General features: G+C 43.0%; 2 protein-coding genes across 4 annotated transcripts in view; one reads left to right on the forward strand and one right to left on the reverse strand.

Moving 5' to 3' along the window:
• Window positions 1-4,183, reverse strand: part of VMP1 (vacuole membrane protein 1) — a 142,673-nt gene extending 138,490 nt beyond the window's left edge. For both annotated transcript variants that reach the window (XM_011979173.1, XM_011979172.1), the window contains exon 1: window positions 3,126-4,183. The gene's annotated coding sequence lies outside the window, so the exon portion shown is untranslated. The remainder of the gene's footprint in view (window positions 1-3,125) is intronic.
• Window positions 3,280-13,922, forward strand: PTRH2 (peptidyl-tRNA hydrolase 2). 2 transcript variants are annotated; one of them, XM_011979170.1, is made up of 2 exons: window positions 3,280-3,500; window positions 13,253-13,922. In XM_011979170.1, exon 2 carries the CDS (start codon window positions 13,253-13,255, stop codon window positions 13,790-13,792), a length of 540 nt encoding a protein of 179 aa, XP_011834560.1. In that variant the 5' UTR covers window positions 3,280-3,500; the 3' UTR covers window positions 13,793-13,922. The 2 variants fall into 2 exon arrangements, with proteins under 2 accessions (XP_011834560.1, XP_011834559.1); XM_011979169.1 differs by lacking the exon at window positions 3,280-3,500 and adding an exon at window positions 12,007-12,362.

Here is a 13,922-nt window from a genome sequence, read left to right on the forward strand (position 1 = left end):
CCCAGCTAATTTTTTGTATTTTTAGTAGAGACAGGGTTTCACTGTGTTAGCCAGGATGGTCTCAATCTCCTGACCTCGTGATCCGCCTGCATCGGCCTCCCAACGTGCTGGGATTACAGGTGTGAGCCACCATGCCTGGCCCTATATTCTAAATTTCAAGAGAGGAAACCTCTTATTTTGAAACTCCCCCAGTTAAAAATTTTTCAATTCCAGCCAGGCACAGTGGCTCACGCCTGTAATCTCAGAACTTTGGGAGGCAGAGGCAGGCAGATCATGAGGTCAGGAATTCGAGACTAGCCTAACCAACATGGTGAAACCCCGTCTCTACTAAAAATACAAAAATTAGCTGGGCTTGGTGGCAGGTGCCTGTAATCCCAGCTACTCGGGAGGCTGAGGCAGGAGAATCGTTTGAACCCGGGAGGCGGAGGTTGCAGTGAGCCAAGATTGTGCCATTGCACTCTAGCCTGGGCGGCAGGGCAAGACTCCATCTCAAAAAAGAAAAAAAAAATTATAAGTAAGTTGTACAGTCGGTTTGTTCAGAAATACTAGAAATTCTTGTATTTAGTTTCTCCTACAATTTTTTTTTTTTTTTTTTTTTAGACGGAGTCTGGCTGTGTCGCAGGCTGGAGTGCAGTCGCGCAATCTCGGCTCACTGCAAGCTCCGCCTCCTGGGTTCACGCCATTCTCCAGGCTCAGTCTGGCTGTCTCCCAGGCTGGAGTGCAGTCGCGCAATCTCGGCTCACTGCAAGCTCCGCCTCCTGGGTTCACGCCATTCTCCAGGCTCAGCCTCCCCAGTAGCTGGGATTACAGGCGCCTGCCACCATGCCCAGCTAATTGTTTGTATTTTTAGTAGAGACGGGGTTTCACCGTATTAGCCAGTAGTGTCTCCATCTCCTGACCTCGTGATCCGCCGGCCTCGGCCTCCCAAAGTGCTGGGATTACAAGCCTGAGACACCGCGCCCGGCTCAATAATAACGTTTCTTATTTAACGTAAGATAGGACTACTTCTACTCTTTAGTTAACTATACATCAGCAAAAAACTTCAGCTTTTTCTGCACTTGGAAATTCTCAAGTGACAATACATGACAACCAAAAAGGATCAGATTTAAACTCCCAAATGCGAAACTATACTCATTTTCCAGGCACCTATTTATTAACCATGGTGACTAATTCAATGGATCACAGTATCAAACTATTCTTTGCTAACTTTACTGTGTTCAAAGATCATCTTAGAAAAGTATGTGATAATATTTTCAGATAATGATGCAAAGAAATAGTATTCTACACTGACATATCTCCAGTTCTAAGAGTGAAGTGATAACATATTTCCATTTATATAATAATTTCATGTTTACTATCTCATTTAATCTTTGTGACAGTTGTATGAAAGAAAGTGAGCAGAATTTTCATCAACACAATCTAGACCAGCTCAGAATGTTAGGTAACTTATTAGCCATTAACAAATGTTGGAGCCCAGACTTCAATCCAGATCTTCTGATTTAAAGTTTAACAGTCACCAAAATCCTAAAAAGTGGTGATTCAAGCCAAAAGCAAGAAGTTGGAAAAGGGAGAAAAACTGGATAGTCAGTCCCTCAATTGAACATAAAGAATATAAGATCAGATTTGGCAGTTATATAATCAAGAAGCAAATTTATCGAATGTTAAACTAATGATACATCTAACTATCGTAATTCCATATCTCAAATTTCGTCACCTTGTTTCAAAGCCAAGCGTGAACAAATTTTCAAACTCAAAATAAGAAAAATATGTAAACTGACAAACTGATTAAACTAGTTATAGGTAAACTGGTAAAAGGCATCAAAACATGGTTCTATGTATATTTTCTTCTGGAATGTGACTCACAGAAATTAAACTGTATTAATCAATTGTAATCAAGTAGGATATATCCCTCAAAAGAAAAAAGCAACCTTCAGTGCTTTAAGATAATGTAGGCAAAGTAGTAAAATAAAAAATTTCTACTTGAGAGAGTCACTTCATACCTACACAAATCAGTCACATTTGTCTCAGTACCACCATCCCTCTTCCACAGTAAAAACATAAGCTACAATGCATACAATGATGCCTAGTAAATAAGTTTCTTCCTTTCATCATTTATGCTAACAACACACAACTAACATCAGAACCAATGACAATACAATTAGTAGGTAGTAGCAATCAGAATATTAAATTCTCTATCATGACAACACTAGAAACACTTGTACAAGCTTCTTCAAATGATCAATGCAATCTGTCCACAAAAATCTCTGACAAGCCCCAAAGTGGAAATGAAAGACGTTAACATTAGGACAAGGAGCGATGCTGCCAAAATACGTCAACAGTGGCCAGTCTACGTGTATTATTAGATTTTTACATGGAGTTGCAGGTAAATAAAAGATGATTGTGTAAAATCTTCTGGAGGTTATTAGTAATCTAGCAGTGTGACACAGGGCCACATATGGTTTCTGGAATTTTAGAGATTAAGTCGACCTTCACGTTTTACTGCAAATACCTCCACTGTAATAAAATATAGGGGTCGGGGACCAGGGGTTTGGAAAGGCAGATAACTCTTTTTCATGAAAGCAGTGAAAATGAGAAGTTCCTCTCCCAGGGCTCTGCGGAGCGAAGGCCCATTCCCTTGGCTACCCTGTACCACCAGCGCTTTAGATGGCACTTGCACGCCTGGATTTCGTTTAGAAGCGAATACATCTAGCATCATGCGCTAGAGGTTCGGGAGAGCAAAAACCAAACTGACAGATCCTGAGAAACAGCTCAGTCATCAGCAGGGAAGACCTTCTCCACTTACTCCAAGGTCCTGGACATCCCGGGACTAAGATGTTCTCTAAAGAAGCCTAGCAAGGCTTCCAAGTCCGCGGAGAGGAGAACGAACAGCCGGGAGTCCTGTGTCTGGGTTCAATGTCCGGGTGACCAGCCATGAGGAGGTGTCCCAAATAACCTGGCTACCGCCAGGGTGAGACATCCAGTCAGCAGCGTCCTAAAACACTGCTGGAAGTCGGAATCACGGTGCCCCAGATCTGCAATGCCTAAGTAGGAGAGTTCCGGAAGACGCCAAGCTCTGAGGACAGCCTCAGGCTTCGGTCCCCAATTCCCTGAGTTAGTTTACCTACCCGCTCCGACCCCGGCTTCTTCGGACCTCAGGACCCTGGAAGCTGCTCCTGACCGACTCTCACACCCGCCGCTGGGCTCCGGCCAACCGGAACCCGCTCACGTCACTTCCGGTCCGGTCCCTCTGCCCCCGGAGACCGCCTCCAGAAGGGAAATGTTCCTCCCTGCTTTCGTCGAACTCGGTTGATCCTCGCGGGATTTCAGTTCGGCTCTTAGTGCGGACCCTGTGGGTGTAGCAAGAGGAAGAATGACTGCTCGCTTTGCGATTCTTGATCCGGAACTTGTTACCCAGGAACCCCGGAAGAGGTAGCTCAAGCGATAGAAACGTGTTCGCTCTCCAGAAGTGAAGGCGCGAGTGAGGAAAAGAGGTACTGTAGGTAGGTTGGTTGGCTCCTTACAGGGCGAAGGAAACCAATATCATTATTAATTCTTTCTCCAGCAGGAACGTTTCTTTTCACTTCATTTCATTACCTACCTTCTTCATTTTCTCCTTTATAAACTGTCTTCCGCCCAGGGGCCGCTGAGCCCTCTGTTCCTGTTCTGCGAACCGTCCTTGGGAAGAAAGGAGCGGACTGCTGGGGAGGGCAGGACTCAGAATTTCTAGTTCCCAGCAAAGCCTCCATGTAGGCAGTATCGATGCTGTCTCTCTGAAATTGATAAAATGGCAGGCCTCACACCCTCAACTGGGCACTTACGAATATCCCCAGCGTTTCGAGCTGTCGAGCTCTGCTTGGAAAGAAAAGGTTTCTAAGAATATAGTCGAAAATTTGGGGCCGGGCGCGGTGGCTCACGCCTGTAATCTCAGCAGTTTGGGAGGCTGATGTGGGCGGGTCACCTGAGATCAGGAGTTCGAGACCATCTTGGCCAACATGGCGAAAACCCATCTATACTAAAAATACAAAAATTAGCCAGGCGTGGTGGCGCGTGCATTTAATCCCAGCTACTCGGGAGGCTGAGGCGGGTGAATCACTTGAACTCGGGAGGCGGAGGTTGCAGTGAGCTGAGATCGCTTCATTGCTCTCCAGCCTGGGCGACAGAGTGAGAGACTTCGTCTCAGAAAAAAAAAAAAGAATAATTACCCCGCTTATCACACAAAGAGATTGCCTAGAGAGATATTAATCCTTACTAACATACCCCAGACACTGTACTAGACTCAGGGAATATGCTGTGCAGGGAAAGTGAGACAGTGGCTTAAGGGTCAGAGAAGATTTGGGAAAGATTTGTTTGTTTATTTGTTTTTTTTAGGTTGTAAACTGCAGACTGGCGCAGTGGCTCACGCCTGTAATCCCAACACTTTGGGAGGCTGATACAGGAGGATTGCTTGAGTCCAGGAGTTTGAGAACAGCCTGGGCCACGTAGTGAGACCCTGTGTCTTAAAAAAAAGATTATCAGGTGGAGCATGGTACAGGAGGAGGTAATGGGATCAACAGCACTACTGAAATGGGTTTACTGAGGCAGGGGAATTAAAAGCCACCAAGAGGAGGATTTTATAGGATGTACTTATTTTGTTCTGCTCTCATTGCCCAGAATTATTTATGAGACCACGAATGGTTATTTGTTTTACCTTAGTCTCAGGCACTGAGCTTATTGATACGCTTGTAGTAAGTATACAGAAAAAGAGACAGACATGTTCTTTTAGAGGAGTTCGATGATAATCTGATCAGAGTAATATGAGATTAGAACATCCTAAAGAACAAAAATCTGTGTTAATTTTAGCATTTTTATGATTAGACATGCCATTGAGATATGGGACATAAACAATAAATACACTTGTTAACTTTTGGATCTTTCACTGACTGTTCTCTGTTTTTTATCTTATTCGTGTATTTTTTTTACTTTTTATTTTTTTGGAGATGGGGTCTTGCTTTGTTGCCCAGCCTGGGGTGCAGTGGCACGATCATGGCTCACTGCAACTTCCACTTTCCAGCCTGAGGCGCCCTCCCACCTTATCCCCTGAGTAGTTGAGAGTATGGGCATGTGCCACCACATCTGGCTAATCATTTAAATTTTTTGTAAAGATGAGGTCTCACTATGTTGCCCAGATTGGTTTAGAACTGGACTCAAGAGATGCTGCTGCCTCGACCTCAAGCAACTCCTTTAGGCCAGGAGTTCCAGACCAGCCTGGGCAACATAGCAGACCAACTCCATACAAAAATAAAATTTTTTTTAAAAATTAGGAGGGTGTGACGGCATGCGCCTGTAGTCCCAGCTACTTGGAAGGCTGAGGTGGGAGAATTGCTTGAGCCCAGGAGTTTGAGGCTGTAGTGAGCCTCTGAACTCACTCATCATGCCCCTGAACTCTAGCCTGGGTGACAGAGGGAGACCCCTTCTCTTAAAAAAAAAAAAAGAAAGAAAAAGGCAACTTCTCTGTTTGATCCTCATATTTCTCATCTTTAAAATGAGGCTAATGTATCTTCCTTTTTTTTTTTTTTTTTTTTTTGAGATGGAGTCTCGCTCTGTCCCCCAGGCTGGAGTGCAGTGGTAGGATCTTGGCTCACTGCAAGCTCCACCTCCCAGGTTCATGCCATTCTCCTGCCTCAGCCTCCCAAGTAGCTGGGACTACAGGCACCTGCCACCACGTCCGGCTAATTTTTTGTATTTTTAGTAGAGACGGGGTTTCACCCTGTTAGCCAGGATGGTCTCGCTCTCCTGACCTTGTGATCTGCCCACCTCGGCCTCCCAGAGTGCTGGGATCACAGGCATGAGCCACCGCGCCCGGCCAATATATCTTCCTTTTTATGTGTTCATAGCAACAATAAATGAGGTAATGGATATAAAGGATTTAGTGTGTTATCTAACACATAATAGCTTTTCTATATAGAGCAGTTCCTTCTCTAGACAGTACCTGAATCTGTGTATAGGATATTTGGTTGCTTTGCAACCTAGAAATTATTGCAGAGAATCTTAATTGTTGACATAGAGGTTACTATACCTTTTTAGAAATAATTGAATATTTGTTCAGTTTGGAGTCTGGTTGTTAGATTATCAAAGAAAAGTCCTGCTGATATGTAAGCATCAAATAGAAACTTGGCCAGGCGTGGTGGCTCATGCCTGTAATCCTACCACTTTGAGAGGCTGAGGCAGGCGGGTCACTTGAGGTCAGGAGTTTGAGACCAGCCTGGCCAACATGGTGAAACCCTGTCTCTACTAAAAATACAAAAATTAGCCAGGTGTGGTCGCGGGCACCTGTAATCCCATCTACTTGGGAGGCTGAGGCAGGAGAATTGCTTGAACCCGGAGGCAGAGGTTGCAGTGAGCTGAGATGGCGCCACTGCACTCTAGCCTGGGTGACGAAGTCAGATGCCGTCTCAAAAAAAAGAAAGAATTCTCTCTGTTTTGTGAGGTGAGGGCTGTACAGGCACTGGAACCATAAGTACTATGTCTGTGCAGCCCTGTCATCATATTTAGGCACTTGAGTGGAAGAGCACTGAAACTAGGTGCTCTACAGTTTACCCTATGTGACCCTCCTCCTGTTGGTCATACCATGTCAGTCTCCTTTGATTTCTAATGTTTATTTCCTCAGGATTATGTTTTAGTCCTTTCTTCATTCTACATATTTGTCCAGTGGCCTCATACTCTTCTATCTCTTCAGTAATTTCAATTATATGGTAAGGTCTCCCCAATCTATATTTCCAGTCCAGACCTTTCTGACTTTAAACTGATGTATCCTAGGCCCTTTAAGCTGATACATCTTTTTTTAATTCTTCTTTCTAGATATCTCTGAGATGTCTTTTGTTCAGAGCAAAACTAATTCAATATCTTTTCCATTCAAACCTGGTATTTCACCAAAATTCTCTATTTGTTCACATCTAAATGTCATTAACTTCTCCCTTTCTTTTATCACCAGACTTCAGTCAGTCACTAAATCAGACTGGTGTACCTTACACACTTTTTTCTTTCTCATTCTCACTACTGTTGTCTAAATGACCATCATCTCATCTAGACTGCTGGGAGAGGCCTGATATAGTAATGTTAAGAACAAGGGCTCGGCAGGGCATGGTGGCTCACGCCTGTAATCCCAGCACTTTGGGAGGTCGAGGTGGGTGGATCATCTGAGGTCAGGAGCTCAAGACTAGCCTGGCCAACATGGTGAAACCCCATCTCTACTAAAAATACAAAAATTAGCCAGGCTAGTGGCACGCACCTCAAGTTCTCAGCTACTTGGGAGGCTGAGGCAGGAGAATCGCTTGAACCCCAGAGGCGAAGGTTGCAGTGAACCAAGATTGCACCACTGCACTCCAGCCTGGCAACAGAGCGAGACTCCATCTCCAAAAAAAGAAAAAAAAAAAGAACAAGGGCTCTGCAGGGCACGGTGGCTCACACCTGTAATCCCAGCACTTTGGGAGGCCGAGGTGGGTGGATCTCCTGAGATCAGGAGTTTGAGACCAGCCTGGCCAACATGGTGAAACCCCATCTCTACTAAAAATACAAACAATTAACTGAGCGTGGTGGCGGGTGTCTGTAATCCCAGCTATTTGGGAGGCTGAGGCAGGAGAATCGCTTGAACCCGGGAGGCGGAGGTTGTAGTGAGCCGAGATGGTGCCATTGCACTCCAGCTTGGGCGACAAGAACAAGACTCTGTCTCAAAAAGAAAAAACAAGGGCTCTGTATTAAGGCGACCACTTAAGAGCTAGGCAAGCTATAACTTGTGTACCTCATTTTTCTACATCTGAAAAATGGGGATCATAATTATATATATAGATGCTCCTCAACTTAGGGTGGGGTTATATCCTGATAAACCCATCATAAATTGAAAGTACCATAAATTGAGAGCCAGGCACAATGGCTCATGCCTGTAAACCCAGCTACATGGGAGGCTGAGGTGGGAGGATTAAATGAGGCCAAGAGTTCGAGACCAGCTTGGGCAAAATAATGAAACCCCTGTCTCTTAAAAAAATTTTTTTTTTAAATTAGCAGGGTGTGCTGGTATGTGCTTGTAGTCCCAGCTACTGGGGAGGTTGAAGTGCGAGGATTGCTTGAGCTCAGGAGTTCGAGGCTGCAGTGAGCTATGATCACTTCACTGTATTCCAGCTTGGACAAAAGAGTGAAACCCTGTCTCTTAGAAAACGAAATATACGTTGGAAATAAATGTAATACACCAAACCTACCAAACATGGTAGTTTAGCCTAACCTACCTTAAACATGCTCAGAACACTTAATTTATTAGCGTACAATAGGGCACAATCATCTAACATAAGGTCTACAAATGTTGAATATTTCATGTAATTCGTTAAATACTGTACTGAAGGTGAAAACCAGAATGTTTGTATGGGTGAAGTTTCTACTGAATATGTATTGCTTTTGAACCATTGTAAAGTCAGAAAGCTTAAGCGAAACTATAGTAAGTCCATGACCAGCTCTGTTTACCTTGAAGTGCTGTTGGGTGCATTAAAGAAGACAGTTGCTATAGAGTGTTTAGCCAGTGTGTAGCAAAACACTTAATAAATGTTAACTATTACTACATTATAGCAGCCTCTGAAATGATCTCCCTGTATCTATTGCCAACTTCTAGTTCATTCTTTACATTGAAGGCAGGTATCTTTTAGAACAGGCATCCCTGTGGCCTGTTAGGAACTGGGCCGCACAGCAGGAGGTGAGCGGTGGGCAAGTGAGTGAAGTTTTATCTGTATTTGCAGCCGCTCCTCATTGTTCACATTACCTCCTGAGTTCCATCTGATTAGCGACAGCATTAGATTCTCATGTGAGTGTGAACCCTGTTGTGAACTACCCATGTGAGAGATCTCTGTTGTGTACTTCTTATGAGAATCTAATGTCTGATGATGTCACTGCCTCCCATCTCACCCCTGATGGGACTATCGAACACCTTTTTGTAACATTTACCAGTCTTAAGTATTTGTCTTCACTACTCATCTGTGAACAGCTGACAGTGGCCCATATTCATCACTATATCCTCAGCTTAACAAGGTGCATGGCTGGCACATAGATAGCCAGTAAACATTTGTTTTATTGAACTTAACTTCTCTTGGTCTGAATTTCTTCATTTTTGATATGGCAGTAATCCTCACTTCTCAGTGGAACAAATAACACAATACATGTCAAAGTATTGTGGAAATTTTGAGCTATAAAAGCAAAGTTTTGGCCAGGCCTGGTGGCTCACGCCTGTAATCCCAGCACTTTGGGAGGCTGAGGCGGGCGGATCACGAGGTCAGGAGATTGAGACCATCCTGGCTGACATGGTGAAACCCCGTCTCTACTAAAAGTACAAAAAAAAATTAAAATTAGCTGGGTGTGGTGGCGGGCGCCTGTAGTCCCAGCTACTTGGGAGGCTGAGGCAGGAGAATGGCATGAACCTGGGAGGCGGAGCTGGCAATGAGCTGAGATTGCGCCACTGCACTCTAGCCTGGGCGACAGAGCAAGACTCTGTCTCAAAAACAAACAAACAAAAACCACAGTTTTAAAACAGAATGAAAGAAATTCAAAATTGGGATTGGACCATTTCAAAACTATTGCTAAAGTGTAAGCTTCATTAAGGAATGGACTTTTTCTGCTTTGTGCACTCCTGTACCCCTTAGACCCTAGAACAAGGTCAATCAGTATTTGTGGAAGGGAAGCAGTATATCATAAAACTAAAAGAATTGAGAAAGTAGAAAGTAGTCACACTTCTATTTCAGATACCCATTCCTATAGCTGTGCTCTGGGCTTTGTATCTCTTTGTAATCATTCATCTCCAAAATCAAAACCCCATGCATCGCTCTAAGTCTTTCCAGCTTACTTTCATCACGCCTGTTCTTCAACAGCATGTCTAGATAAATAGCATCCATCACTTTGTTGTCCATAAATCAGTCTTTGATAATACAGGTTGCTTTTTATCAGGTAGGCCAAAAGAGAAAAATGTAATAACACAGGTTGCATGGTCTATCATGTCAAACATTCTTTCTTACCCTCATCCTAAATTCCCTTGTACCATTGTGTCTTGGGGCTTGCTCCTGGCATAATTTAAACTCAGATACATCCAACTACCATTCCAGTAGGAGGGGAGAGCAAAGGATGAGTGTGGATGGAGTTAGTTTGTATGTTTGGAGGAAGTGATTATTAGTCTTTTGGCTTCTAAGTACTACTGGAGAAAATCACAAATAGTATGTTGCTATTAAAAAGTCATCATTTATCTTAACCATGCTTTCAATATTCCTCTGCAATCCTGCCATATTTTGCCACACCTTTTATTTCAGCCTTTCTCTTCTCTACTCCATTTGAACTTCTGTCTGAGCACCTTCCCTCCGGGAGAATACTTTCCTGCCTTCAAATCCATGGACCTACCTGATTTAAAACTCAAATTGGGAAAGGTGTCCTTTTTCCTTTCCAAGGTCAAATCCCTTTATAAAGGCTTTCTCTATCTTGAGCATTTACCTGCCTGCCTTCTGGCTCCATCCCATTAACATTTAAATATGCTCATCCTTTCTTCTTAGGAGAAAAAAAAAATTGCTTTTCTTTGTCACCTTATATCCATTGCTTTTTCTTTTTGCTCTGTCTCTTGACCCCACCTCAAACGAATTTCTGCCCCACCAAAGACAATAACCCCTTTTATGTTAAAATTAGTGGAAAGAATGTTAATATAATGCCCTCACTTTAAAGAACATAAAGGAAATTTATAAGTACTTCCAGGGCTGTCATCTATGTCAGTCATGCATGCACTGCACAATTCCAAGGGCACCACTTTACATTACAAATACAGTTCATTACAAATATAGTGGCCCCATGTTTATAAATGCTTAGATAATAGTCCACTAGAAAAAGAAACTGATAGTTGCTTGCACCTCTACATAGAAGCACTGTGAATCCAGCAGCCTCATTTGTAGACTGATGCAAGTGTTTTATTGGTGACTCAAATATTATGAACAGCTTTGCCGAAGTAGCAGCATTTTCTAAAATAATAAAGAATGACATTCCTTTGTTTTATGATGGTTACACTTCTGGAAAATTCAGTATGGACAGTCTCCGACTTAAGAATTTTCGACTTTAGGATGGTGTGAAAGCGATACCCATTCAGTAGAAACTGTACTTAAGGTTTTGCATTTTGATCTTTTCCTGGCCTAGTGATAATGTGGTACAGTACACTCTTGTGATGCTGGGCAGTGGCAGCGAGCCACAGCTCCCAGTCACCCATGTGATCACGGGAGTGAACAACCCATCCTCTACTGTGTACTGTGTTGTCAGCTTTTTTGGATATTGTGTTTTGTGTTTTCACATTCCATCATGTCTACAAAATGACCATCAGTGTCTCCTGTTTCTGGTGAGATAAAGAAGAGGAAGGCAATTACTCTTGAAACGAAACTCAAGATAATTGCCCAGCATGAAGGTGGCAAGCCAGTAATGGCCATTGCATGTGAGTTAGGACTTTCGCAATCCACGATTTCAACCATCTTAAAGGATAAGAAGTGAATCAGTGATGCAGCGAAATCATCAGCATCAGTTAAATCCACTGTCATCACAAAGAAAAGGGCTGGACCAATTGATGATATGGAAAAATTACTTGTTATGTGGATGGAAGACCAGGTACAGAAGCGCATACCACTCAGCCTACTGATGATCCAGGCTAAGGCAAGAAGTCTTTTTAATATGCTAAAAGACCGTGCCAATGAGTCTACATATACATAAATATTTAAAGCAAGTCATGGATGGTTCCAGCACTTCAAAAGGCGTCATAATTTTCACAATGTAAAGATCAGTGGTGAGGCAACACGTGCTGGTAATGAAGGTGCCATAGCTTTTAAGGAACAGCTGCATGGGATAATTGTGGCTGAAGATCTTTGCAATAAGGAGCTGATTGCACTGGAGGAAGAAAGAAGTAAAGGAGTTGAGGCAGTGGAAGAAGTTATACCCACGGCACCTAGAAAGTTCACAGCAAAGAAACTGGCAGAGGCATTTGCTGCTATCAGCAGCGGCCTGCAGATGTTAGAAGAAATGGACGTCAAATTACGAGAGATTCGCCACAGTTGACAGGCAGATACAGGATGCTCTTGCTTGCTACAGAGAAATATATAATGAAAAGAAACAAGCTGTACAGTCAAAACTTGGTGTCTTCCTGAAGAACAACACTATGCTTGCTAAACCGTCAACTAGTGTTGATGTCCCAATGCCTTCTACCACCTATTCTCGATGTTCATCAGAAGAGAGAGAAATTGAGGACCCTATTACATCCCCATCATCCAGCAATTAATTCATTTCAGTGCTTCAAACATTTTTCAGGACCACTGTGCTTTCAGCTGTGTACATTAATGGTGAGTACCCATACAACCATTCTGTTTTCCACTTTCAGTACAGTATTCAATAAATTACAGGAGATATTCAACACTATTATAACATAGTCTTGTGTTAGATGACTTTTGTCCAACTGTAGGCTTATGTAAGTGTTCTGAGCACATTTAAGGTAGGCTAGGCTAAGTCATGATGTTCTGTAGGGTGTATTAAATGCATTTTTGGCTTACGATATTTTCAATTAATTGGGATATAACCCCATGGGAAATTGAGGAGCACCTATACATAGTAAAACTATGCAAAAAATATTTTGTGTTCTTATGTAAAATGATGTTGAGTTCTCATCTATTAAGTTTTTCAGCTGCACTAATGTCCAATGGGACAACTTTTCCTTTTGTAAGATTTTTAGCATCCTTGCTCAGGCTTAGTAAATTTCAGCATCTCACTCCAGGCCCATTAATGTGACAGTGAGGTTCTTCTGAGGGTAACTTATTTGATACCATCTCCATTGAGAACCCAGAGCATTGTGAAAACACAGATTAGCACTATATTCCAGGAAAGGGGTGCGTTATTTTTGGTTTCTTTAAATCTTAGGCATCTTGGTAAAACAGAACATCTCCACAAGACTAAGGGAAGACTGAGGAATAGAGTTTTTGAACTTTATGCAACTTTGTTTACATCAAGTTTCAAAATGACCTAAACTGTTTCATGTGGATGCTTGAATCTTTTCTAGTACACTGGTGGTGGGCAAGGGGGTGTTGGAAACAGGGCACAGGCATAAGATCCAAGATGTGTTTTGCCTTTTTTTCTGGATGACCTCATTAAGTGTATAGTCAAAATGTTTCTCTGATAAGCCTATACCTCTGTAAGTTGTTACTGCCGGATAGTGATAACTGTTTTCCTTTCCCTTAAGATGCCCTCCAAATCCTTGGTTATGGAATATTTGGCTCATCCCAGTGCACTCGGCTTGGCTATTGGAGTTGCTTGTGGCGTGTGTCTGGGCTGGAGCCTCCGAGTACGCTTTGGGATGCTCCCCAAAAGCAAGACGAGCAAGACACACACACATACTGAAAGTGAAGCAAGCATCTTGGGAGAGAGTGGGGAGTACAAGATGATTCTTGTGGTTCGAAATGACTTAAAGATGGGAAAAGGGAAAGTGGCTGCCCAGTGCTCTCATGCTGCTGTTTCAGCCTACAAGCAGATTCAAAGAAGAAATCCTGAAATGCTCAAGCAATGGGAATACTGTGGCCAGCCCAAGGTGGTGGTCAAAGCTCCTGATGAAGAAACCCTGATTGCATTATTGGCCCATGCGAAAATGCTGGGATTGACTGTAAGTTTAATTCAAGATGCTGGACGTACTCAGATTGCACCAGGCTCTCAAACTGTCCTAGGGATTGGGCCAGGACCAGCAGACCTAATTGACAAAGTCACTGGCCACCTAAAACTTTACTAGGTGGACTTTGATATGACAGTAACCCTTCCATCACAGGTGTTTGAAGCCTGTCAGATTCTAACAAAAGCTGAATTTCTTCACCCAATTTAAATGTTCTTAAGATGAAAATAAAACCTATTCCCATGTTCTA

The sequence above is a fragment of the Mandrillus leucophaeus genome, unplaced genomic scaffold (assembly GCF_000951045.1).
Source record: "Mandrillus leucophaeus isolate KB7577 unplaced genomic scaffold, Mleu.le_1.0 Scaffold20, whole genome shotgun sequence".
NCBI classification, from domain to species: domain Eukaryota; kingdom Metazoa; phylum Chordata; class Mammalia; order Primates; family Cercopithecidae; genus Mandrillus; species Mandrillus leucophaeus.

What these genes read in the sequence shown, in the direction of transcription:
- PTRH2 (XM_011979169.1), top strand. Translation starts at nt 12,210, where the DNA reads ATGTCCCAATGCCTTCTACCACCTATTCTCGATGTTCATCAGAAGAGA. An exon ending in TTCAGCTGTGTACATTAATG is followed by an intron (nt 12,363 to 13,252) that starts GTGAGTACCCAT and finishes CTTTCCCTTAAG; the next exon opens with ATGCCCTCCAAATCCTTGGT.